This window comes from Ptiloglossa arizonensis, chromosome 5, assembly GCF_051014685.1.
Source record: "Ptiloglossa arizonensis isolate GNS036 chromosome 5, iyPtiAriz1_principal, whole genome shotgun sequence".
Taxonomy (NCBI): domain Eukaryota; kingdom Metazoa; phylum Arthropoda; class Insecta; order Hymenoptera; family Colletidae; genus Ptiloglossa; species Ptiloglossa arizonensis.
Window position 1 is genome coordinate 25,214,977 of NC_135052.1, and position 27,456 is coordinate 25,242,432.

Here is a 27,456-nt window from a genome sequence, read left to right on the forward strand (position 1 = left end):
GTGCCCCTCTGATAATTACCGTTCTCCTCGAGGGGGGCGAATTTGTCGCGACAAAGTAGCACCAATGGTAGCCAGCAACGCGCGTAAAAGGCGCCGGCGGAGATCAGGAGAACCAGCACCAGCACACCGAACAGGAATGGTTTCCTCCAGGATCCGTTCTGAAGTCCTAACGCGAACTGTGGTTCTGCAAACAGAGGAACAAAATTCTTCTTAGTTCTTCCACCATTGTCAGCGCTGGTCAGCTTGTTTTGCTTTGTCGGGGATATTAATTTAACCCTTTAAACGTGGAAATAAAATAGGACCCAAGGTGTGTTAGAGATACCATTTAACACGATTGGACTTACAGTTATGTAATTGTTGTACAGAGAACTTGATTGGGGTGAACCGTGCACTATTTGAATGAAAAATATACAAAATTTTATGTCATGTTAGAGATTGCCATATTGATACCATTTGCTATTAAAAGTGACGTCTTTTTCTCTTTAGAGAAGCTTGTACGAGTTCCATCAGCTCTGAGAAGAAATTCTCTACCGACCCTCCGTTCAAGGCAGCTGAGTGGATTTAATCTTTTTGCCTTGAAACCGAGGATTGTTGTACTGAGTAGAGATCCTAGGTTGTCAAGTCTCGAAAAATCGAACGATTGGAATACCACGTGTCATTGGAATAGAATCTCCATATAAAATATATAAAATGGTGGACACTAATCTGACTGAAAATATAATACACGCTTTAAAGGAAGGTGCTAGAAAGTGACTTGAATTTGGGTAGTTCGTCATCTAAAATATTAATAAAATCCCGTTCCATAGATTTCAAGGAACTATAAATCTACATTTATCGATACAAAATTCACATTACAAATACAAGGGGAAAGTTATCAAAAAACCAAATAAAATGTTAAGCACCGAAAACAACTCGTTAACAAAATTTTACTCGACCACAATATTTATTCTCAACAATAACAGTGATTACGTAGATTTCATCGAAATTGTATTGCGTAAGGTACGGTGATTATTTTGTCCAACTAATAATTAATATTCTAGATTTGTGTCTACGCCAATGCATTCCAGTCGTTCCTCGTTACTTCTTCCTCGCACTCTTCGCGACTTCGCGCCTAGACCCGCATACATGATCACTCTGGCCAACAACGAAGATGCACGTAACTCATTGACAACTTACGATCTCTACACGGTACTCTCGGTTCGAAGTTTCAACGTTTAATACTTGACTAATACTTTGATACTTCCATACACGACTATCATTATATTACGAAAGGTACAGTCATTATTTTGTCTAGCTGATAGTCAATATTCTGAGTCTGTCTCTACGTCAATGCATTCCAATTATCTCTCCTTACCGCTACATTATTTTCTCCACCTAATAATTAATATTCTAGATTTGTGTTTATATCAAAATGCGTTCCAATCATCTCCCGTTACCGCTACATTATTTTCTCCAACAAATAATTAATATATAAATTTCTATCTACGCCAATGCGTTCCAGTCGTCCCTCGTTACCGCTACATTATTTTCTCCACTTAATAATTAATATTCTAGATTTGTGTTTATACCAAAATGCGGTCCAGTCGTCCCTCGTTACCGCTACATTATTTTCTCCACCTAATAATTAATATTCTACCATTTGTGTCTACGCCAATGCGTTCCAGTCGTCCCTCGTTACCGCTACATTATTTTCTCCACCTAGTAATTAATATTCTAGATTTGTGTCTACGCCAATGCGTTCCAATCATCTCTCGTTACCACTACATTATTTTCTCCAACAAATAATTAGTATATAGATTTCTATCTACGCCAATGCGTTCCAGTCGTCCCTCGTTACCGCTACATTATTTTCTCCACCTAGTAATTAATATTCTACATTTGTGTCTACGCCAATGCAATCCAGTCGTCCCTCGTTACCGATACATTATTTTCTCCACCTAATAACTAATATTCCAGATTTGTGTCTACGCCAATGCGTTCTAGTCGTCCCTCGTTACCGCTTCACCACACTCTTCGCGACTTCGCGCCTAGACCCGCATACATGATCACTCCGGCCAACAACGAAGACGCGCGTAACTCGTTGACGACTTACGATCTCCGCACGGTACCCTCGCTTCGAAGTCTAATACTCGACCAATACTACAACACTTCCGTACCGGATTATTCATTTTCCCCCCTCCACAAAAAAAAAAGAAAGAATACCCATCGAGAAGACGAAATATCGGAAACGTATTACAGTTGCAAATCCTCGATTTCGCGATCGACGGCTACCGCCACAGACGCGTGTATGAATTTCGGTTAATTGGCTGGAATTAATTGGGGCCACGCTGTCGGCGACGGTAACGAGCGGCGAATTTAATGGGAACCGATTGAAATCGGTACGGGACACGTCGATGTAAAGTACGTCGGGATCGTTAATTAGCCCGCGGGGATTGTACGCGGTTTCCGTCATCCCTGGTTTTTTTTTCTTTTTTACTTTTTTTTATCCCTCCCCCTGTCCACGCGCGCGCGGAAACGGACGACAGAGAGGAATTTTTGTCCACGGCCAGTTTTTCGCGTTTTCGCGCACGCACGGCTCCAGTCCCAGCGAGAGATAACCGCTGCGCGCGCTCCTTAACCGCGAGACAGATTAACAGGCTTAGTTACGTACCTTGTCGGTAAACGTGAGCGGGTAACGTGATCTCCTCGTCCACGCCGTTGCTGACTTCGCACTTGTACTCCCCGTAATCTTCCAGAGTTATGTCCTCGATCTCCAAATAAGAACCGATGATCTGATTGTTTTCCCTGAAACGGAGATCGTTAATCTTTAGGCGGACGCGGCTAGTTGTCGATAAATAAAAATAAACCGACGACGCCCCCCCCCCCCCCCCACCTATCTCTCACGTAATGGTTTCTTATTTGTTACGACGACGGGACCGCGGAAAGCCTACAGGATCGATCGATCGATCCTTTAAGTCGAGGAGCAAGACAGTTCCTCCCTGTCAAGATGGCGTCGAGCGTGTTCGTTGCCTTTCGACCTTATCGAGCTACGATGCTGTTTCTCTTTCTTTGGGGATATTAATTACGGATGCTGATCTTGGATCGAATTTTTTTCACATTGATAAACCATACGTTTTCCATCGATTTCTCGCTGACCAACGTTGTCGTGAATCGATTATTTAACACAAAATCAACGCGAAAACGAACACATGATTTTCTTTGTTTGATCTATTGGAAAAATGTTTCTATGTTTTTCGCATTGATTTTCTTTTTTCATTCTAGGAAACTTTGATTGTATATATAAGTAAGGTGATTGTATGTATAAGTAATGGTCCTACTTGAATCGATATTTCAAAAAATTGATTTTGTTTTATGTAAGATCAATTTTTTTATAGTCGATTTTCCAGTAAATAAGTTTTCTAAGAAAGATACTTATCGATTCGAAAAATTGACTTTTTTTTTCAAGAAGAATCGGTATTCTTAATAATAATTCATTGATATGAATAATTCACGTACTAGCAATTTTGTTAATATTTTATTTCGATGAACAGAGGACGAGGGTAATGCAAGTGTTCAAAAAGTAACGTAGCTGATTTTGTATAAATTTTTATATTGCAATTAATGAAAGATTTACGTTTGAAAATAGTTCTCTCAGGGAGCTACACATTGGCAGAGACGTTGTTTCAATTCCTGGTAATAGTCTTGTAACACTTATATCAAAACTATGTATAAATGTGACGTTTCCATATAGGGAACAGTCGTAGCCACGGTTCTAGGAATTAACAAAGAGACGGTCGCTGAGTAGTGTAATATGATTCGGGGTCAGATATGGGGGAGACAAAACACAATGGCGACAAAATAGGTTTACATGGAGATAATTCTGTGGATAACTTGAACCTCAAAAATGTAAAGCGAGATCTACAACCAACGACTTAAATTCGAAAAACGTGTCTGGTCATTAATGTATTAAAGAGTGAGGAAACTTTTTTATTTATTTATATGAATATGTATAATGTATAATATGTAATGTATAATATATGATATATAATGTATAATATGTAATATATAATATACAATATATAATGTATAATATGTAATGTATAATATATGACATATAATGCATAATATGTTATATATAATATAATATATTATATATAATGTATAATATGTAACGTATAATACGTGATACATATTATAATATATAATACATATATTATGTATATGTTACATTACACTACATGTAATAAATAGTAAAAATACATTTGTTAAAAATAGTACAGCACGTCGTGTGATTAAGAGTTGTTTTTAATAATTTCAAAATGGTTATTTAGGAACCTGTCACTTTGGACCGAAGCTGCGAAAAAGTAAATTGCAACAGAATTATCAAAAGGTGGAATTTTTTTTATTGAGAAAAAAAAAAACAAAGTAATTTCTGCTAGTACACTGCGTGATAAAATTAAACCATCCCCAATTTTGATGGTTCCAACGTGTTCGTGAACCTATTGACGAATTGGTTGTGTAATTTTGTCGCTCCATTGAAAATCGACTTTTATCAATAACAATCGTTAAATAGTGAGCTGAAATTTGTAAACGACTCGCATAAAGATTTTTCAGAATGTTAAACTGCGTAGAATTATTGGTTTATACTAGAAACTTCGATAACATATTTTCACCCACAACTGGTATAATTTTTAATAACAATTACAATAATAATTTTGTCACGGAGTGTATATGCGAAATTTAGTATTGACCAAATGATAAACATTCAATAAACGGAAATGATAAAAATTCAATACCTGTCTCTTGAATTGTCAAACTCTCGCTTTCGAATTGGTGACAACTGGTAGACATAGTGTACAATACGCTTGAAATTCGTTGCGTTTGAAAAATTTTCTTTTTCTTTATTTAAATCTCGTTGAAGAAAATGTAATATTCCAGGGGTTATTAATATTATCCTCACCTCTTCATATTTTTTTGTTCATATTACGAACGTTCAATTCCAAACCTCGTTTTTCCATATATAGTATTCTTTAGTAAACAACTGTAACTACCTTTCTGTCAAAATTCGCGTTCTTCGACTCTGTTTTTGACACGTCGAGAGTACACTGATCCGGTGTTTTTTTAATTCGACTAAAAATATTTTTAGTTTGAAAAATACCTCTACAAGATTATCGTGGAAGCTTTTTCACTTTTACAAAGCGTGCAACGTTTCCACCATGGAAAAATAATGCGCATTGTTTCGAAATGGAGGTGGAATATTTATTGCTATGAAAATTGATAAAAATTTCTGCACGTGCCAGTGGTATTCACGCTTATAAGAGGGGACTGTGTACGTGTTAATCGCGCCATCGGATATCTTTCATCCGCCAACACTTCGTATGTATAGCACGTGCCGGAGAAGAATGCCGCTGGCCAGCCATTAATTCTTTCTGTATGGGTGGAAAGTCAGTTCGAGGGGGAGGCCCTTCTCGTTCAAGGAGGCTCATTGGTCGGTGCCTGACGCCTACCAGTTCGCACGAAAATAATTAATAGACCCTCGGCGGCATTCTTCTCTAGCGCCAACAGTACAATTTACCTATATTCGTCTTTTCTGTATTTTTTTTTTTTTTTCTTTTTACATTATCTTTCATTCTTCGCGTAAGTGAGTTTAAATTCGAACATGACTTTTATTATTATTACACATTTTCATTGTGTTAGCCTATTACGAGGTATTGGTATTGAGGTGAGGTATAAAAATTGGAAAATAATAGTTTTGAAAGTCTGGTAAATTTGTTGGAAAAATTTATTATGTGGTTGGGTTCGTATGTTTATTTTATGTGTATTTTCACGCGATTAATACGAAACAAATAGTATTTAAATTGAATCGAATTAAAGAAAATATACGTAGGGTTTATTCACTCGCGTAACAAAAACGTTATAAATAAGCGAACCGATCGTCGGATTATTTCGGAAATGATCTCTTTATCGCATGTAACCTACTTCCGAACGGGGTTTTAATGGTTAAATATCAATTTTCGAGTTTTTGTGGAATATTACCGACTCTCCAATACTCTCTCCGCACCTGTCGCGAATTAAATTGACATCGTTTAAAAATATTGAAATGTCGTGTTGCAGGCACGAGGATTTTTGAAAAATCATACTTAACTGGAGTAAAATAAAATTACACAAAAATAATTGTTCTTACGTAAGTGAATATTCTTTTTTTTTCTCTTTAATTGTGAAAAATGTGTTGCAAACTTCACCGAAACCGTTCCCCTTCGCAGATTTTCCAATATCTTGATGTTTATTTATCATAATTATTAAAAACCATCGTTGGACCATACTTTAAACAATTGGTAACAATATCCTGGTATAAAAAATGGTTTAAAATATCATTTCGTTGAAGTATTCTTCGTTCGCAATCGAATTTTTCATTGAAAATTGACATTGTTAAGGCCACACGATGATTTTTCTATCTAGAAAAATTATTAATCGAATTTCGGTGCTTTTAAATAAAAAATGCAACTTCTACGCGTATAGTGTACATTATACGAATTAAACAAATGTTAAATTAATGTATCTGATAAACAATTGTTACTTTTCATGGTTTAAAACTTTGAGAAACAATTCTGTATTTCGAATCTCGATCAAAATAAGTTTCCTTGAGCAAATTAATCATTTATAATGCACGAATAAGATGGATATTGTAGCATTAATATTCGAAACGTGTGTAAATATTAATAACAATCGCATAGAGAAACAAACATTCGCTAAAATCGTTTCACTTCACAGATTTCGCGATATCTCGATGTTTATTTATCATAATTATTAACAACCGTCGTAGGACAGTAGATTAAACAATTATTAACAATGTCATAGAATAAATAATGGCTTAAAATTTCATTTCGTTGAAATATTCTTTGTTAGCGATGGTATTGTGGTTTTTGAAATTGAACCGACATTGTCAAGGCTGAAAATGTTTATCGATTCATAAACGTTCATCAGCATGATTTTTCTATCTAGGAAAGCAATTAATTTAATTTCGGCATTTTTAAGTAAAAAATACAACTTCCACGCGAATTTCGAAAATTATAAGAATTAAACAAATGTTAAATTTATGCATCTAATAAACAATTGTTACTTTCCATGCTTTAAAACTTTACCAAACATGTTTTTACCTCGAATCTCGATCAAAATTAATTTCTATAAGTTACTTGATCATTTGTAATGCATAAATAAGATGCACATTGTTCGATTAATATTGGGAATATGCATAAATGTTAGTAACAATCACGGAAATGAACAAACATTCACCGGAACCGTTTGCCTTCACAAATTTCGCCATATCTTGATGTTTATTTATCATAATTATTAACAACCGTCGTAGAACTATAGTTTAAACAATTAGTAACAATTTTCTAGTATAAATAATGGCTAAAAATATCATTTCGTTGAAATATTCTTTCTTCGTCATCGAATTTTTCATCGAGGTCCAACTGACGTTGTCAAGGCCACAGGTATCGATTATCGATTCACAAGTGTTCATCACGAAGATTTTTCTATCTAAAGAAGCAATTAATTGAATTTCGGCGCTTTTAAGTGAAAAATACAACTTCTACGCGTATTGTGTAAATTATAAAAATTAAACAAACGTAAAATTTATGTATCTAATAAACAATTGTTACTTTCCATGCTTTAAAACTTTACCAAGCACGTTTTGACTTCGAATCTCGATCAAAATCAATATCTATAGGATACTTAATCATTTGTAATGCATAAATAAGATGCACATTTTTCGATTAATATTGGGAACATGCATAAATGTTAGTAACAATCACGGAAATGAACAAACATTCACTGGAACCGTTTGCCTTCGCAAATTTCGCAATATCTTGATGTTTATTTATCATAATTATTAACAATCGTCGTAGAACTATAGCTTAAACAATTATTAGCAATGTTCTACTGCAAATAATGGCTAAAAAGCTATCAATTTCTTGAAATATTCCGTTTGATCGAACAAAAACAATCGAAGTAACGGTGAGTGACCTTATGGTGGGTATATATAGAGCCCCCGCGTAACGAATATTTCACTTCCCAGGGAGCCTCCGAGGTGGACGGATCTCTCGATTTTAGGTATCTGGAAGGGAGAGGGGGCCATCTTGGTAACCGGTACTAGCCAATGACAGGGGTGGTCGGTACTGGCGACTTCTCTCTCAATTCTTTTTTTTTCTCACTTTTTTTTTTTTGTTCAATTTACTTTATTTGTTCTCTGATTTTAATTTGTACTTGTTTTTTCATGTTTATTTTTTTCATTTCTATTTTCTATCATGCCTTGACTTTAGGTTTCTCTTAATTTGTACTTGTTTTTCCATGTTTATTTTTTTCATTTCTATTTTCTATCATCCCTTGACTTTAGGTTACTCTTAGGTAGGCACAAGAGGACTTTCTCTTCCCATCCGCCATGAAGATCTCTAGCTAAGCTTAGACTAAATTAGTTTTAAGGCCACCATGTACGAATATCTGTGATCTGCCGAGCAATTATCCAATCTGTAGCTTACTTTTGCTCGCTTCCTCGTCTCACAGTCCGGCCACCTCTGCTTGTTGCATAAGCAAGTGACCGGCCGTGTAGGTGGTCCGAACGGTCTATCTGCGTTTCTTCCAGTGGGTCCGCTTTGGGAGAGAACATGCTGCGAACACAGGGGCAGGTATTATTGCCGGTCCCTGCGGAAGCCCTTGATCCATCATAAGACCCTCTCTTTGTCAACCTTCGTGAGTCAGGTCCACGCTTGCGTGGCTCCTGACGCGAAGTAGGGAGAAACGGGGCACTCCTCTAGTGGAGTGGACGGCGTCGCGCATTTCCTCGTAAATCGGGCCCATTACGGGGAAACGGGATAGACCTAGTAGGACCAACTATACGGTTCGTGTCGCGTCTTTTCCAATTTTGCCTAATTTTTCCATAATGTAATTGCTCGACAGAATTAAACCAGGAGATCGAAGGAACATTGATACCTTCTATCTCTGCAGTTAGAATAAGTTAGTTTTAAGGCTGTGATCTGCCAAGCAATTATCCAATCTTTAGCTTCATTTTGCTCGCTTCCTCGTTCCTCCGTCCGGTCACCACTGCTTCTTGTACAAGCAAGTGGCCGGCCGTGTAAGTAGTCCGAACGGTCTATCGCCGTCCCTTCCGGTGTGTCCGCTTCCAGAGGGGGCATGTTGCGAGCACAGGAGCAGGCATTTTTGCTGGTCCCTGCGAAAGCCTCCAAAATAAGACCCTCTCGTCGTAAAGATGGAGAAACGGGGCACTCCTCTAGGGGAGTGGTAGGCGTCGTTCGTTTTCTTTGGAATCGGAACCACGGAGGGGAAACGGGATAGATCTAGTAGGACCAACTGCACGGTTCGTGTCGCGTCTTTCCCAATTTTGCCTAATTTTTCCATAATGTAATTGCTTGGCAGAACTAAACCGGCAGATCGAAGGAACTTTGATTCCTTCCATCTTCTTGGTTTAGTAACTTCGTTTGTATTGCGTGTCGAGGGAGATCGATGGAACTTTGAATCCATCTATCTCTCTCTGGGTCTCCGCTCGCAGCAACCTCCACGTGGTGAGACCTGGTAATTGGTATTACCAGCGATGAACAATAATTATTCGTCGCTGGTAGTACCGAGCTAATTGGCTGCGAATTTAGAATAGTTAGATAGTATATAAGAAACAGTTGAATCCTTTATTACAAAAGATTGTTGTAAAGTCTCATGAAGAACTTAATACCTTTGTCAAATTTAAAGACACGAATGTCAGTCTAATGCATTTCAATAAATTCATTAAGTATAACATGAGTTGCCCTTCTTTCCATACATTGCTCCCATTCCCCTCACTTGATGCTGAATACTAAGTCGAAAGAGGAGTTCTGCAAGTTTCAACTTGCGGAATTTTTTGAGGATGACATCATTTCCTGACATTCGTCTCCTGACACCAAAGTCCGAAATTCGGGCAAAAATTTGAGAAAATGTTTGACTTTGGGACTCTAGGTAGGAGCACATGATATGCGAGGAAGTGGCACGATTTTGCGGATTCTTAGGAATCACGTCAAATTACAAGAATTTCCGCGAACTAAAATTTTGCGCGAATTTTGAAAGAATATTCTGTTTATCTGTTTATCAGAAATCTGTTTATCTGTTATCTACCATTCGATAATCCGATAATCCCCGGATAATCCGGATAATCCGGATAATCCGATAATCCCCAGATAATCCGGATAATCCGATAATCCGATAATCCGATAATCCGGATAATCCCTTGATAATCCCCGGATAATCCAGATAATCCCCTGACAATCCCCGGATAATCCGGATAATCCCCTGATAATCCCCGGATAATCCGGATAATCCGGATAATCCCCTGATAATCCCCGGATAATCCGGATAATCCCCGGATAATCCTGATAATCCCCGGATAATCCCCTGATAAGTCCCGGATAATCCCCAGATAATCTGGATAATCCGATAATCCGGATAATCCCCAGATAAAAATGTATATATTGCATGAACGTATATATACGCTCTTCGTAACTCAGCGACCACCTTTTCAGTCCGTATATATGCGCTCTTCGTATCTCGACGATCACTTTTCCAAACCGTATATATACGCGCTTCGTAACTCAGCGACCACTTTTCTATACCGTATATATACGCTCTTCATACCTCAACGACTACTTTTACAGACCGTATATATACGCTCTGCGTATATCAGCGACCACTTTTCGAGACCGTATATACACGCTCTTCATACCTCAACGACTACTTTTACAGACCGTATATATACGCTCTTCGTATATAAATGATCATTCTTCGAGGGCGTATATATACGCCCACCGGAGCGAAAGAGTTAAACTTCTAAACATAATTTTTTCCTCTATACGTCGAGTATCGTATACACTATAAATCACTTTTTCAAAAGTTCAATTTCACCAAGTACATCCCAACATTTTCATTTCAGCAATTTATTAATCTCTCTCACTAAATTTCCAAAAACAAATTTCCCCTTTTTCATCAAGTACCGTTTATCCCACAAATCGCCTTTTCCAAATTATTTTTCATCGACTTTGGCCCAAGTCACGACCAAAAGAATATTAGTAATCGCTACCAAGGGCCTTTTCCCCACACGAAAAAAAAAAGATTGAAAACCATCGCGAACGAAACGACCGCCCCTCCGAAATTTTTCTCGGACGTTTCGCGAGCCGGGCTGAAAAGCTCTCGAAGCGTTACCGCGCAACGACGTTTACGTTACGCGACCGTAAAAAGCGGAAGCGCGTACTCGTTGAAAAATCGTAAACCGTTTACGACACGAGCCGATATTTATCCGTTGCGCGCGTATAACGGCCCCGTGGCTAAAATTGAATTCACCGGGCGCGCGAATTTTTTTTTCCCCTCGACGTCCAACCGGCCCTCGATTATCTGGAATCGCGTTTCCCAAACGTTGAAGCGAATTCCAGCGAGCTCCAGCGCCATTTATCGAGCGAGCCCCGTTGCTCGCGTCGTTAATATTCCATTTTCCCGGCCGCTTTTAATTGCACCCTCGAACGAGCTAAAATCCAACGCCATGGTGAAAGAGGTGGGTAGCGGCGTAAGAGGGGGAACCGCGCGTTTCCCGTGTGCCGCAACTTTACGTTTTGTCCACTCGCTGGGCGTGAAAACCGACGGTCCCGCTCGTTATCGAAAAGTTCGCGCCCAACGAGAATTTTAAATTGACCAACTTTTCGCGCGCGAATCGGCTACCCCCACTCCTCGCTACGCCGCTACCCTCCCCACCACCGGCGCCGCTGGTCCGATTCCCGACGACTTTTAATTAAAAGGCCCCCGCTGAAAATTCGAAACAATCGGCGCACGGTCGTTACGTCTATCACGGTACGAGTATTACTGAAATGAAACTCAATTTCGAATTAAAGGACGAACAGCGAGACTCGCTTACCGAAACGGTGGCCGGGAATTTCTTTTCGACGGTACGGAACCTTTCGGTGCGAATATTCGTTCGTTCGTGCGTCGCGTGCATCGAGCCGGTAACTGAGCTCTGCGTTACCGGCGATGGGTACGAAATGAATCCTGCGCGTGAGGTCTGCGCGTAAGGACTGTGCGTAAGGACTACGCGTGATGAACGTGCACAGAATACGGGAGAACGTTGTAAGAGAAGAAATAGCTATAGAGAGAAGGAAGAGAAGAATTATAATATCGTTGGATTTATGTTCGAATGGATTTGTAAATATTGCTAATTTTTAAGGAGGATGTGAACATTTTTATCTATGAAATATCGAGAAGTATATATAATACTTTTGTTAGAATGTAATAAAATTAGAATGCTTAGGTAGATGTCGCTATTGTCGAGCCTGTAGATTTTTAATAATATTGAATTTTCTCGAGAAGAATTGAGTTTTTTTAAGTTTCAAATTTCGGATTAAATTTCTAGATTTTTTGCTCGGTTATGGACCAAATTTTCTATTATAGAACCCACTGTGATTATATTATTAGTACTCGGTACTTATCCTGGACAGTGATTATATTTCTTTTGTCATAATACCTACCCTAGATAGTGATTATTCTTTATTATTGTACTACTCATGTCATAGACAGCGATTCAAATTTTTTATATTGAAATTCACATTCTGTACTTTGTTTATAATATTTTTTATACGATCATACACATCCTGGACAATGATTTTATATATACGTGTATATATTATAGAATATTGTTTAACTTGTATGGTGATTACAATATTTTTATGTTATATAATCCACTTTGGACGATTATATTTTTTTTATACAACAACGTCCAACGTAGATTGTCATTATAATATTTTCACGTTTATCCCCGCTAAGCTTCTCCAGGATTAAAGTCGATGAAGTTTTTAAATCCGTTTCAGCTCGCGCTCCCCGAAGCCAAAGGGTTTCTCCCCCCACCCCCTTCCCCAAATGGATCATTTAAATCGCCTCAATTTCTCGCGCGTTTGCTTCGTTCCTGCGATTCAATTTTATTTTCGCAAACATACTTTCGAGTTTCTGAAGGATCCCCTTACAAACAAGACTTTTAGACTTTATCGTCGTTAGTGATTCTTCTGTTAGTTGATTCTACACTCTTCAAATGCACTTTTCACGATGTCCGTTGGATCGAAGTTCAACCAATTACCATTAACGAGACCTCAAGGTCAATCTCAGGATTTTCTACGCAACGTAAGTTTTTTTTTTTTTTCCTTTTGTGCTCGAATTTTTTGTCGACTGGTATCGATTCCTAGAAACAATCAGTGCCGTCCTTAGAGATTGCGGGGCACGCTATTTTTATTTTAATATAATTTAAATTTTTAGGAATTAATCTCGTTGTAGTGTGCGGTGTATTTTTATAACCTATACTTTTCAGGATATTTCATTTTAGAGTCCACTTTAATTTCATTGTGTAGTTCTTAAGTTAAATTTATTAGAAGAATTGTAATTGTAAGAGTACGTTAAAAAATAACGCGTAAGTTAATACGATGATGTGTAAAAGTATAATCATCAACCAGGATTTGTATATTTTTGATCAAATGTGGGAGTAACTGACAGTAAGTGTAGAGACTCAAGCAGAGAAAGCGTTAAGTGGGGGAATCTTTGAGTAGGGGGAGGGTTAAGTGGGAGAAGTGTTAAGTAGGGGGAGGGTTAAGCGGGAGAAGTGTTAAGTAGGGGAAACGTTAAGTGGGGGAATCTTTAAGTGGGGGAATCTTTAAGTGGGAGAACTTTTAAGTGGAGGAACATTTAAGTAGGGGAACTTTTAATGGGGCAACTTTTAAGTGGGGGAATTTTTAATGGGCGAACCTTTAAGTGGGGAATTTTTAAGATGAGAATTTTTAAGTGGGGAATTTTAAAGTGGGGGAACTTTTAAATGGGGGAACTTTTAAGTGGGGGAATTTTTAATGGGGGAACCTTTAAGTAGGGGAACTTTTAAGTTGGGGAATTTTTAATGGGGGAATTTTTAATGGGGGAACCTTTAAGTAGGGGAATCTTTAAGTGGGGAATTTTTAAGTGGGGAAACCTTTAAGTGGGGGAATCTTTAAGTAGGGAATTTTTAAGTGGGGAAACCTTTAAGTGGGGGAACCTTTAAGTGGGGGAACCTTTAAGTGGAGGAACCTTTGAATGGTAGAATCTTTAAGTGAAGAAATCTTTAAATAGAGGACCTTTGAATAGTACAATCTTTATTTAAAAGAAGGAACCTTCAAGTGTTAGAATCTTAAAGTGAAGAAACCTTTAAGTGGAGGAACACTTAAGTGGGGAAACCTGTAAGTAGATCCTTCACAGGATATTTTCCAATACAGTTAAAAAGTTTTCAAATATACTTCTTACAGTATTGCACAGTAAACTTTCAAAACCTATATTTTTCAGGTAACTACATTTAAACATAATTTAAACTTACTCCGACAATAATATACTTATAAAACTAAATAAAAAAAAAAAAAAAAAATATTTGCCCCCTCCTGTAACATCACAAACTTATACTTTCCAAGTCAAACTTAATTTTACCCCAAGAATGATACACTCGTGGGAACACTTGAAAAAAATATTCTACGCTTCGACCACTACAATGAAATTCATTAATTCTTTCAAAAAGTGTACAGATAACAATAAATTACAGACACGTGCACTACTTGTTGGGGTGCTAAGTGTACCGGGAACAATTTACCACCTGATTTTTCCGATTAACCAGGGCCGTCGACGATCGCGTGTATCTTCAGGATCAATCGACAGGAATGAAGATTGATGGGTCGTTTCTAACGGGAGGTTCATAGAATAGGCGGTAAAAGTTCGAAGTATCCCATCAATTGAAATAGTTTAAATCGACTTAACGGCGCAGAATTTATAGAGTGTTCGTAGAAACGCGCGTTACGAACGCGGATGAGGATAGACTTTAATCTCGTAAACGCTGACGGGAAATCGATGAAATCTAATAATTTAGCCCCCCTACCCCTTTTCACCCAGGCCTCTCGTCTTCTCGCTCGACGTATCAACATCGTCGAGCCTGGTTCTGCTTAATTAAGAGAAACCTATAAACTCTGTATCCTTCGTCGTGACGGTGGATTCGATTCCAACGTCAACTACCGTGTCCGTGGAGTCTTAATTAAACCTCGATAATAATCCCTTCTACTCGTACACCTTGTTATGCGGTTTAATGGACTCGTCGACAGCCACCGAGCCGCCATATTTTCAAGAAATTGACATCGCTTGTCGCCATGTGCACGTCGAACTGGACATTCGATTATTATTATCGTTACTGAGTTAAGATTACTATCTTTTGGGCTTATTTTCTTGAGCTTTCAGAGACTTAAAATGGGGGAATAAAATGGTCAAATAAAAGCGATTTTCAATCATTTTTTCACAGCGTAAAATCTTGATGAATGTTTTTTTCATGAGAAAAAAAAATTTTTTTAATTAATCGTGTCTACTTGTAACTAAATAAATTGTACAAATTGGAATGATTAAGTGATTTAGATAAATTCTTATCGATTAATTATGCTTATATCGAAGTAATTTTTATGTCAGAGATAAATTTCTAAAATCAATATTTTCTAATTGGCGGTCTTAACTAGTATATGAACAATGGTTGTTAATGATTGAGATTCTATGATTTTTGGTCAGAATCTCAATCTTAAGACACTACTTATTTAGTAATATTTAATTTAATAAATTAATGTATCAGATAGGGTGATTCATTATGTATTAAAAGATAATGCTTGATTTGACTATCATGGGAGTCAAATAAATGTAAAGTTTATTTAATTATATATTTATACAATTGCATATTATATAAATATAATATATTCTACTATAAATGTGATTATATAATTTATATAAAATATATATTTTTCATATATATTCTTTTTTTTTTTGTTACAATTTATCGTTTTTTCACTAAGTTATAAATGTTACTCTCAGTAGATCTTTAGGTCGACGATGTGCAGTTTAGTATTTTTTTATGTAAATAAGAAATCGAAGGAATTTTTGTCATAATAGAACCACACATTGTACGAACCTAAATTTTGTTTAAAAAATAGAAAATTAACGATAGTACACAATTCTGGAAGTTTCTTCCGGGAGAAACTTCTTTCGAGGAATATTTGTTTACCAAAAGTGTTGTAATTTTGCGGGAAAAAATCGCAGCGATTTGATTCTTAGCTTCGATTAAAGGGGAAGAACCGAATTTTACAACAGTCTAAACAACATGCGTAAAAAAAATTTTTTGCAACTCCACAGAGAGCGTCGAACTTTGCAATTCTTCGATATCGCGCGCATGTCCTTGCATTTAATGTAACACTGTAGCAAAGATACATGATACTCGGAATTAAAACTATGCATAAAGTAGAGACATAGAGGTTTATTTAAAAAAAAAAATCATCATCCTGTGACAATTTTTAACCGAGTTTTTAAAATATGTATTTTTAGACAGAAATAAAGTTAAGGAAGAATTTCTAACTCTTTTTAATTGATTAAAATCATTTTATTTTCTATGGTGTATTATTAGTTTATTAGATATAATTTTATTATTAATTTTTAATAGTGAATTAAATGTTATGAATTAACTAATATCCAGGTTTATACAGTTTATAAAAATGTTATATTTTCAATATAAAGATAAGTTAATAACTTTATAAATTATATATATACAGCTGCTCGAAAATTGACAATTTTCGCTCGAAATCACCGATTCTTTAATTTTGTCCACGACTGTACTATCGTAGGAAAAAATATAGTATTCGATAAGTGTTCTATAATATGGACGTTCGTTCAATTGGACAGTTAAATTTTAATATTCTAACGATTGGTTCTAATAATTTATTCGCAGAATTCAAGTTCTAACGTTTACTCAACGAGCTAACGTTTACTTTCGTACGGTTAAAAAGTTGTTTGCCATTTATTCGTAATTCGAAACTATTATCGAGATACAAAATTTACTCTGTTACGCTACGGTGGATATTTACGTAGACGAGTCATGGTACAAGTCTCTGACGTGACTAGTTGCACAACCTCGGGCGAACAGTGGACGTAAGAGCCAACGGTTCACAACTCTTATAAAATATTCAAATTTAACAGGCACAAGGAAAGTGGCAATTTTCGACAGCGACGAAACGTTTTATTATTTTGTTGCTCAGCCTCTCGAACGAGATCGTACAAACGGAGTACCCGTACGGAGAGAAATTTATAACATTTCAACGATAAATTCACTCGAAATTGAATTTAGAATTCGCAGAATGTTCATTCCACGTATCGAGTGCGTGTAAACAAATTCTTCGTACGCCTCGAACATTACTAGTAGCTCCTTTTGCCTTTGTTCCCGAATTTTTTTACTTTCTGATCTGTACCAGAATATCAAGGATCTGTAAATGATCGAGAAAAATTTCGACAAATATTTTTATACAGAGAAACACGTTTTAAGGCGGCTGACCAAATTTTGAAAATTAAAAACAAAATCTGTCGACTGGATAAATTCTACTCAATCTTTATATTTAAATTTTTAATTCTCGTTCGAAAATTGTTCAATTACCAGAAAAATTGGTCTATGAATAATGACTACTCTCTTGTCATATTTTTTTTTTTAGGATACATACTATATTTGTCAAATCTAAGAAAACAAGTTTTAGAAAATTTCTAGGGAAAATTAAATTTTACAGCAAAAATTAAGTAAACTTTTGTTCAACGTAATTTACAATTATTCTACAAAAAAAAATAATATTTGTTTATATAATTGATGGTACTTTATTATCAACATTGAGAACTTTGCGGTATATAAATGAACTGAACTCGATTAAATTACGCGAAACGTGTCATTGATATGCATTAATTATTTTTAATCGGTTTTAAATACTCGACCAGGGTAAAAATATCGTTTTTCGTTTGGAAATTAACAAAGACAGCAAGAGTCCGCTTGCAAATCGTCGGATTTTCAGGAATGGCGACGGAATCCGCAAATGTCACGTTCGCGGAACGGCTTTAATCTTTCGAACAACAGAGGACGGAATCGCAAACATCGTGCAGCGATTCGTGGAGGCGATTTCAGCGACAATTATGCGATCTTTCTCAATAGATTCGATGGACGAAGAAACGACACGAAAATTCAAAGAAATCAATTGTAGAGTTCCCATAGAAAAATGTTTAATCGCGAGAGAAATGGTCGGTTTTTTGAAATACCTCGGTTAATGATAAAATCAGTTGCTCGGATCCTTGATCCACGTCACTCATTCAAAAATTCGGAAAAACCAATTGTAGAGTTCACATAGAAAAATGTTCAGTCGCGAGAGGAGTGGTAAGTTTTTTGTAATACCTCGGTTAATGATAAAATTGGTTGCTCGGATTCATGATCCACGTCACTCGTTCAAAAATTCGGAAAAACCAATTGTAGAGTTCCCATAGGAAAATGTTTAGTCGCGAGAGGAGTGGTAAGTTTTTTGTAATACCTCGGTTAATGATAAAATCGGTCGCTCGGATTCATGATCCACGTCACTCGTTCAAAAATTCGGAAAAACCAATTGTAGAGTTCCCATAGGAAAATGTTTAGTCGCGAGAGGAGTGATAAGTTTTTTATAATACCTCGGTTAATGATAAAATTAATTGCTCGGATTCATGATCCCCGTCACTCGTTAAAAAATTCGGAAAAACCAACTGTAGAGTTCCCACAGAAGAACGATTACTTTTGGATCTTGGGAAGAGTGGTCGGTTTTTTGTATCAAGGATATACCTCGGTTAACAATGAAGTTCGTTTGCTCGGATTCACGATCCCTGTCAGTCGATGGATGTAGAAATAAGATAAAAAGATTCAGAGAAACCAATTATAGAGTTCTCATAGAAAAATGTTTGGTCACAAGAGGAGTAGTTTTCTGTATCACTTCAGTAAATGATAAGGATCGTTGCTCGGATTCGTGATTACGTCACTTCCATTGTTTGCGTTTCGTCGAAGCAAAACCCGTTTGTTCCATTATTGATGATACGAGATTTCTCGGCTACAAAAACGTTTGAACTACGTATTACAACATTTTAAACACCCTTCGCTAAAGTGTTGCATCAAAAAGTAAATTGTGACAAGGTTGTCATGTATGCGAGAAGACGCGCAAAGTAACTTATTTCCAAAATAAGAAAAAAATATTGAGAAAACACTTTTGAAAGTTTGTATCGCGGAAAGCAAAGCTTTCGAGTCACAATTTTTGGCAACATACCTTAAACATTACTTGTATCCGAGCAATTCTATCACCATTATCAAAATATCCACCAAGCCTTTCACCATCGAATTATCTTGAATCGAGAAAGCTTTCGAGTCAAACTTTTCAAACACATTTTTAAACATTACTTGTATCCGAGCACTTCTATCACCATTATCGAAATATCCACCAAGCCTTTCACCATCGAATTATCTTGAATCGAGAAAGCTTTCGAGTCAAACTTTTCAAACACATTTTTAAACATTACTTGTATCCGAGCACTTCTATCAGCATTATCGAAATTTCTACCGACCCTTTCACCATCGAATTGTCCCTTCTATTGTATCCCATTCGATCAGTTTCGAACAAGAATCCTCTACCCGTGCCTCGCATATTGATAATCCTCGGTCCGATTTCTCGAACATTAAGCGAGGTATTATCGCATTTCTATACACCGAGTTCCTTTTCTTCGCGATTTTTCCAATTTTCTCGAAAAAGTTCCCCGATGTTGATATGGAAAATGTGAAACGCTCGTCGCGGAGGGACCATCCGACCCCACGGGAAGCGTATCCGCGCGAAATCAATATTTTACGGAGGTATAATAGAAGGACGGGATGCGCTCCTCCGACCACCGTGCATTGTTCCGTCGGTCGTCGAACGAATTTTACTCTGTCGACCGAGTTGTTAAAGGTTTCGGGATTTCTTGGAAAGCGTCCAACGACTTCCGGTCTCCGGGTGCACTCGACGGGGTTCACCCATCTATTTGCATGGAGCGGGCACGACGGCCTGGAAACTCGCGGCGCAACGCGATACGTATTCGAAATGGTGAAATTGTTCCTTCCTCCGTGAACTTTTTTTTTTCTCTCCTTTCTTTCCTTTCCTCCCATTTTTTTTTCCCCCTCCTTTTTTCTTTTATTTCCTTTCTCGAAGGCAACGGAGAATTTCGATGAAGCACACCGGGCGCCGACTTCCCTTTGTTCCGAATCGGCGAACAAGCGAACCTTGATTCGCGGTGAAAAAACTAATTAACTCGGTCGAAAGAATTTTGCCATTCACCGAGCATCGACTTTTCACAGTTTTGCACACTCTTGAAGCGGGGTGGCGGTGCTGCCAAGGAGCGTTCCTGGAAGCGACAACAAAGCGGGGAATTCGGTGTTTTGTTTATCGTTGCCGGAAGGAACGGGGGGGGGGGGGAGACGACGATCGTTTTGGAAGTTATATAATTCTGTTTTCTGTGAAAATTTATGTCAATGATTCAAGAATTACGGACCCAAAACAGACTATAATTACCCGAAAAGTAGGAAAATTCCACGGAAATTTTATTAAAAAAAAAAAGCAAGAAAGAACAATTTATCAAAAAAAAAAGTTAAGAAATTGCTTTCGAGAGGCTTTATAAATTTTATTTAAAAAAACAGACAAGAAAGAACAATTTATAAAATAAAAAAAGTTAAGAAATTGTTTTCGAGAGGCTTTATAAATTTTATTTAAAAAAAAGAAGACAAGAAGGAACAATTTATAAAATAAAAAGTTAAGAAATTGCTTTCGAAAAGTTTTATAAATTTGATTAAAAAAAAAGTTAAAGAATTGCTTCCGAGAGGCTTTATAAATTTTAGGTAAAAAAAAAATAAAACAAAAAAGAACAATTTATCAAAAAAAAAAAAAAAAAAAAGAAAAGAAAGTTAAGATAAATTCAACCATACATTCGTGCAATTCTTCTTAAACTTTCTCCCCTATCCCGAGCGAGTCGAATAAATCAGAAATTTATATCTAAACGACACCCTGTATATACTGTATCCAACGAATAGAACGTAATGCCCTTCAACAGCTTCTACTTGATTCATGGAATCGACGAGCCGAGGGTACACTTAAATTTAGGTCAACCATTCCACGCACGTTTCCGAACAAAATGAGTTTTCTCGGCTCGATTCGAGGAAAAATGATCCCCCGGTACGGAAAGTGGGTCGCTTTTCTGTTCAAGGACGAGAGCCTCGAACGCGCCACAGAGGACAATGCGCGTGACGTAATTTCCTGTCGGGCCCGCGGCGTACCGGGTTGGAATAATTAAACGGCACATTGTAATCCGCGATGACAGTCCCCGTTCTCCCAGCCCTCGGGCAGACGGGACTGCTCTGTCAAATTCCAGCCGGCTGAATCAGGCCAGATTAAGTTTCTACCGAGAGACAGTTTCGCGTGCGTAGGCACGGGTCACACAGAATTAAGTGTCTGCGCAGCGATTTCTGTCTGCTCGCGTGGCCCGAGTGGCGCTGCCTGCCTCACGAGTCGTGATACAACTTCTACGAGGAGTGGGGGGGGGGGGGGGGGGGAGAGAGGAGATCCCGGAGAAGGAATCGCCACAGCGCGAGCAGACGCCACGTGAATCTAATACCGATGACAATTGAACGACCGACGTATTTTACAATTTTTTATTAACACGATTCTGTCTCCGGGGACAGGCGTTTTAAAGTTGCAATCTCTGACCCTGATATATTTGTAAACTTTTAAATAGCATTACGTTGGTAACGGTATAAAATAACGGCTAAATTTTTTTACATTACGGTTGAGATAAATATCGAGGATATTTTTTAGTATAGACAAGGTCTATTTGAGGGCAGGGGGGATTCCGGAGAAGGAATTATTACAGTACTAGTTATTATTAAAAATTGCTACAATTTATACGTGGATCGGTGAACTGCGAGCACGGTTAAATGTGTTTAATACGATTTAAAAAATTCAACAAAAAAGGGACATGTGCCAACAACACGTGGAGTTCCCAGGCGGTCACCCATCCAAGTACTAAACCACGCCCAACGCAGCTTGACTTCAGTGATCAGACGAGAACTGGTATACTTGCGTAGTATGGTCGTTGACGTAGGGACTTTACTTCGTTTCGAAAATGTTCCATGATTGTTACTTCGAGGTTAGAAATTTTAATGAAATTAAAATGTTACAATCTGCGTGTAATTAGAGGAAATTTAAGTCATAATTTTGTATATATTAAAATGCTTTTATCCTCACTCTAGTTTACAGTGTGTTAACTCCTCCCCTACTACCACGCCCATTACGCTATTGGTCGCTGACGATCTTTTTGCAACCCCACTCTAGTGTACAGTCCACTAACCACGCCTCTACCATCACACGCAATACGCTATTGGTCGCTAACGATCTTCTTGCAACCCCACTCTAGTGTACAGTCCACTAACCACGCCTCTACCATCACACGCAATACGTTATTGGTCGCTGACGATCTTCTTGCAACCCCACTCTAGTGTACAGTCCACTAACCACGCCTCTACCATCACACGCAATATGCTATTGGTCGCTGACGATATTCGTCACTATCCTAAGCCAACAGCGACAATGTGATAAGAAAACTGGTAGACTGTAAACTAGAATAGGGGCGTAAACACTCGTTTGCCTTCTTGTCGCGAACGAACAGTAGGTGTAACCGTTTCGACCAATAAAATACTTGTAATTAAGAACACTTGCGATCAATCGTGCCCGCATTCTTTCCACGTGTCATCTTTCTAACAATGCACAGTACAAATTATATTTTTAAATTTAAAAAAAAAAAAAAAAAAAAAAAAAAATGTGAAACGAAAAGGAGGAAGCGTTCTAGCTGTTGCTTTTGAGTTTACCGGTGAATTCGCGTGACAATGGTCGACAGAACGACCGGATCTTTCGAATTCTATATAAGCTCAACACTCCGAAATCCGTACGCGTGCCAGAATCGATCGAAACGACCGATAATACGCTAATGTAATCGAGTAAATTGCGCCATCGCGGCCCATTCCGAGCGCGCTTCCATCGATCGCGAAATCGAATTAGCGAAACGGTCAAATGTTAATTAATCAGTTTGTCACGAGGCTATCGTAACGTTTCGCGAATTCCGCGTTCTCCCTCCGTCGCATTCAATCCATTTCATGGCCTTGCTGTATGCCCCGCGTCCCGCGCTGGGACAGAAAGCTCATAACGCGATAAAAATAAGCGACCGACGAGACCGAGCAATTTCTTTAACATTTCTCTGTGAAAGGCGATTCTTTTTATCCTTTCTCTGCACTCGCAGTACCTAATAAATATTTCCCGATAGAGGGAACTTTTATTATTCACATTTCGTTATATTATTATAGAATCATACATTTTCACCTAAAATCTACCAAGGTGATTATTTTTGTTTTTTGCACTCATAGTCACTGAATAAATATTTTCGGATGGAGTATTTTTGTTATTCGTATTTTTTTGTATTATTACAAAATACACGTTTCGATATCTACTTTGGCGATTTATTTATTTATCATTTTGATTCTACTTTAGTTATTGGAGGGGGGAGTGTTTTTTTGTTTTTGTTTGAAAGTTTGTATATCTTGAGGTTTACAATGGTAATGGAAATATCGAAAACATACAGTTTGCAGAATATTAACGAATATGTGTTAGCAATATTATCTTATATTCTGTCTGTACGTGTATGTATTCGATGTGCCATCATTCCTTTCTCTGTACGCGATTTTATTGATTTTATGTCAGCCAAATAATCATTCGAAATATCACAAAGAATCTGTCCGAATATATTTCTCCGATATTGTAAAGTTCTCTCGATGATAAATTGACAACTAAAAATATTTCTAATTTGCTCGTTACTACATTTTTTTTTACAAAGTATCTTATCTCTGAACAATGAATTGTTTCATAAAGATTCAAAAATATCAAAATAATATTTGTATTATATTTAAGTACGAATAATATTTTCACTCCCCCTCCATACTAAACAACATTCATAAGAATTTTTTTAGACATCGTGGTTTATAAAATACAATAAGTAAAAATGTTTCTATTGTTGTTGTTTTATAAACATATTAAAAATAACAAACCTTGGCTTGAATAATCTTTGCTTAAAAAAAGATTTTCTTACAGGTCAACACGTATACTATGAAACAACGTAATTGCCTCGATTTTAAAATAAATAAAAACATTTACATCGTGTTTTAGAAACATTCGAACTCTCCTCGAATGCCTCTAACAAATTTGCGCTCTTCTACTATTTCGTTGCAATCGTTCGATCCAGCGTGGTTTCGTTTAATTTTCTCCAATTGGGTTCGACCTTTTCGATTGGTACCCAATGCCCAATTGGCAATGAAGCTTTGTCTCCGATAGAGAGTACATTTTCGAAAGAAGTACAACACTTTGAAAGATCGAAACAATAGAAACCTTTCTTTCGTTTAGAGCCCCATTATTTGTTCTAGAATATTTTCCACGAATATTACGATAACGTTCACTTCGAAATAAATAATTATTCGTAGAAAATCTAAGGTAATTAATTTTCGAAAAAATACCAACATTCGTCCAGTTTATCGAAATTACAATTTTAATCAATTACGAGCATTGATACCAAAGAAATTCATACCAAGAAGATTTCGGTAGCACAGTATGAGATCGCTCGTATTTTCTACACGCATTAATATTTTTTTACGAAAATGGGTAGAAACATTGTTCAAAGTACATACTTTTGATACATGTACGAAACATTTATATTGATAGTTCAGTATCGCCGGAAAAAATTCCCAAATATCGGCATATTTTTCCAGCTCGAGGGGCGAGATTCTCCCCTTGAAATTTTATTTAAACCGCTCACTGGAGCAACAAATAGCACTTATCAAATAATTCACATACAGTACCACTGGTAATGGAGAAATTATAAATCTCGGTCACGTACTATAGCGACGGTACGCTTCTCGGTACGGTTTGTTTCAATTTAATCATGCAAACTGCTTCAAGGAGAAAAGAGTTGCTCCGGGTTAAATCAACTATAACGTTTCATTTAATAAAGAGTCGTGCTATAAATAACAGGTACTGACGCAAAACGAGTTCGTATAATGATGAATTAAAGAGTAAAAAGGTCTAGCAATCGGAACATCGATGTATTGTGCGTGACGTCGAAGTGACTTATATCGAGGAGCTACAAGTATCTTTCTTCACGATCTACAGAAGAGTTAGGGTGGATACGAGGTGTTGAAAGCCAGTCAAAAATTTGTTAAAAGAGTCAAGAGGGCGATAATGATGAATTAAAGAGTAAAAAGGTCTATCATCGATGTGTTGTGCGTGACGTCGAAGTGATTTATATCGAGGAGCTACAAGTATCTTTCTTGACGATCTACAGAAGAGTTAGGGTGGATACAAGGTGTCGAAAGCCAGTCAGAAATTTGTTAAAAGAATCAAAGAGGATGATTGTCTGGTGTCATTTATTTTGCTGCATGTGGTGGTCAGGAGGGTCGTTTTGAAGTCCATGATAAATATAACTTCAAATACTTGTTGTCCTTAAAAGTTGGTGTCAAACTTTTGGAGCAGATAGTAAAAAAAAGTATTGAAGAATATGGATTTAATTGTCCAGTTTGTTTTATACTTACGTAACGTATTCAATAGTGAAGTATTAGCTATTTCTCTTTACATTTTAAACTAGTTTGAAACATATCTTAGATATAACCTCTAGTTTATTGTTAAAAGCTCGTGATACAAAACATCCTGTACCTCGAAAACTAATACTATTTGGACCTGTGTTTATTAATAATTTTTTGCTTGTTTCGACGAGTATTATATGTACCCAAAGTTTGGCCCCAACTTATGGGGGACACCCTGTATAAGAAAACCAACCCTCGGTTTATGGCGGTGCGCTACGATCTCGTTTAGAATTCGTAACACTCGTGGTTCATGGCGTGTTCTTTTTATTGGAATTACAATGACTGGACGCGTTTGTAAATAAACAATGCTTTAACGGCTGTAATAAAATAGTTTTATGAAGAATAAAATTATTCCCGGTGAACTATTTCCTGAACTTTTTCCTACTGGCCGGTCTTTACAATCTGGCTCTCAAAAATAATACACGTAGTAGCACATACCGTAACTCCGGCCTTACGAGTTTTTTAAAGTATCATTTTCTAGATCTAATAGCCAACACTTCGAACATACGACAATTTACAATACTGTTAACTTGAAACCGGGCAAGTAAAGCCCCTCCTAGCACAGAACAAACGGGGTACTTGATAATCTCATACTTTCTATTAGTTACTTTTAAATTTGATAAAAATTAAACAAATGTAACTATACCAATCGAAGCATTTGATTTTTACTAACATGGAAAAATAAAAATTTAAATTAAAATGAGTTTTCATTTTTTTCTGTACTTTCAGAATTAAATCTTCTGTTAAAAATTTAAGTTCAAAATAATATCGATAAAATTAAGATATCAAATGTACTTTCCCGAAAAATATAATCTTTCGTCGTACACTATAGCAACCAACACTAGAAAATTTTTAAAATTATGTTAGAAAAAAAATCGCGGGCCCCGTAATCTCTAGGGGCAGCACTGGTCCCAGTTGTCACACGTAACATTCAGAGACAATAATATACAATTTTAATTCGAAACATTTCAACCGCCACATCCCATTTCCGTTTCCAAATTACGACTGTCCATCTTCCTCGTATCTCATCTCGGTCCCCGCTAATCTCGACATTCCGTCTCCAACTTGCAATCCCCCCCCATCCAATCCTTTTCGTTCTTATTTTTCCCGCCCCATCTTCAACGTCCTACTTCATCTTCCCACTGTTCCGTCTCTCGCGAAATTTTCATCACGGTTCCAATTCCAACGGTTGTTTCGAACGCGCGAAATTTACCCCACCATGGGACCGAAACTCAATTATAATCGAGCGCAGAGAAACCGACGAGAACAACGGTCGATAAGACTATCGATATCCGACTGTATTACATAACGTGTGCCGGTGAACAATAGAACGACATCGAACTAAAGCTGGCTGGCTGCGCTCGCGAGCAGTCCATTCAATGAACTTCGACGCGAACTTACCGTGAAAGAGTGGGCGGGGTGGGAGGAGTGGGCGGAGTGGGTGGAGTGGGAGGAGTGGGAGGAGCGGTGGGTGAAGAGGTGGATGAAGAGGGTTGCGAATGCGCGGAGATATGACGACACGCAATGGAATTTCGCAGAAAGCTCGTTTTAAACGAACCTTCTTCCACCACCAGCCATCCTTCTATTTGAGAGAAGGCTTTGTACGCGGGAGATGAAAAAATGATTCGTTCATTTGGGTATGTAGCTCGAATCGTTTCTGAAGTTACATCTGGCAACCTTTCTCCCTTCGGGAAAGGAATTTGGAATTAAGTTGCGAGCTCATTTGTGTCGTGTAGCCTTACTTCTAGTCCTCGCGAGTGGTATTCTCCGGATATATGAAAGGGATCGAAAACGCAATATTTCAGTTACTCGGGCTTGGTTGCGATTTCATTTTAGGAAAGAGACTTGAA

At 37.4% G+C, this 27,456-nt stretch overlaps 1 protein-coding gene and 1 pseudogene across 2 annotated transcripts in view; both read right to left on the reverse strand.

Annotated features, from left to right (window-relative positions):
• The window catches only part of LOC143146885 (interleukin-1 receptor accessory protein-like 1-B), a 301,118-nt gene that overhangs the window by 25,132 nt on the left and 248,530 nt on the right, over positions 1-27,456 (reverse strand). For both annotated transcript variants that reach the window (XR_012992109.1, XM_076311609.1), the window contains exons 4-5: positions 2,651-2,784; positions 20-184 (exon numbers count right to left, since the gene is read on the reverse strand). Coding sequence is in view for 1 of the 2 variants with exons in the window: in XM_076311609.1 (XP_076167724.1) it covers positions 20-184; positions 2,651-2,784 (299 nt within the window). In the remaining variant the exon portion in view is untranslated. The remainder of the gene's footprint in view (positions 1-19; positions 185-2,650; positions 2,785-27,456) is intronic.
• LOC143147728 (5S ribosomal RNA) lies at positions 21,907-22,025 on the reverse strand (annotated as a pseudogene).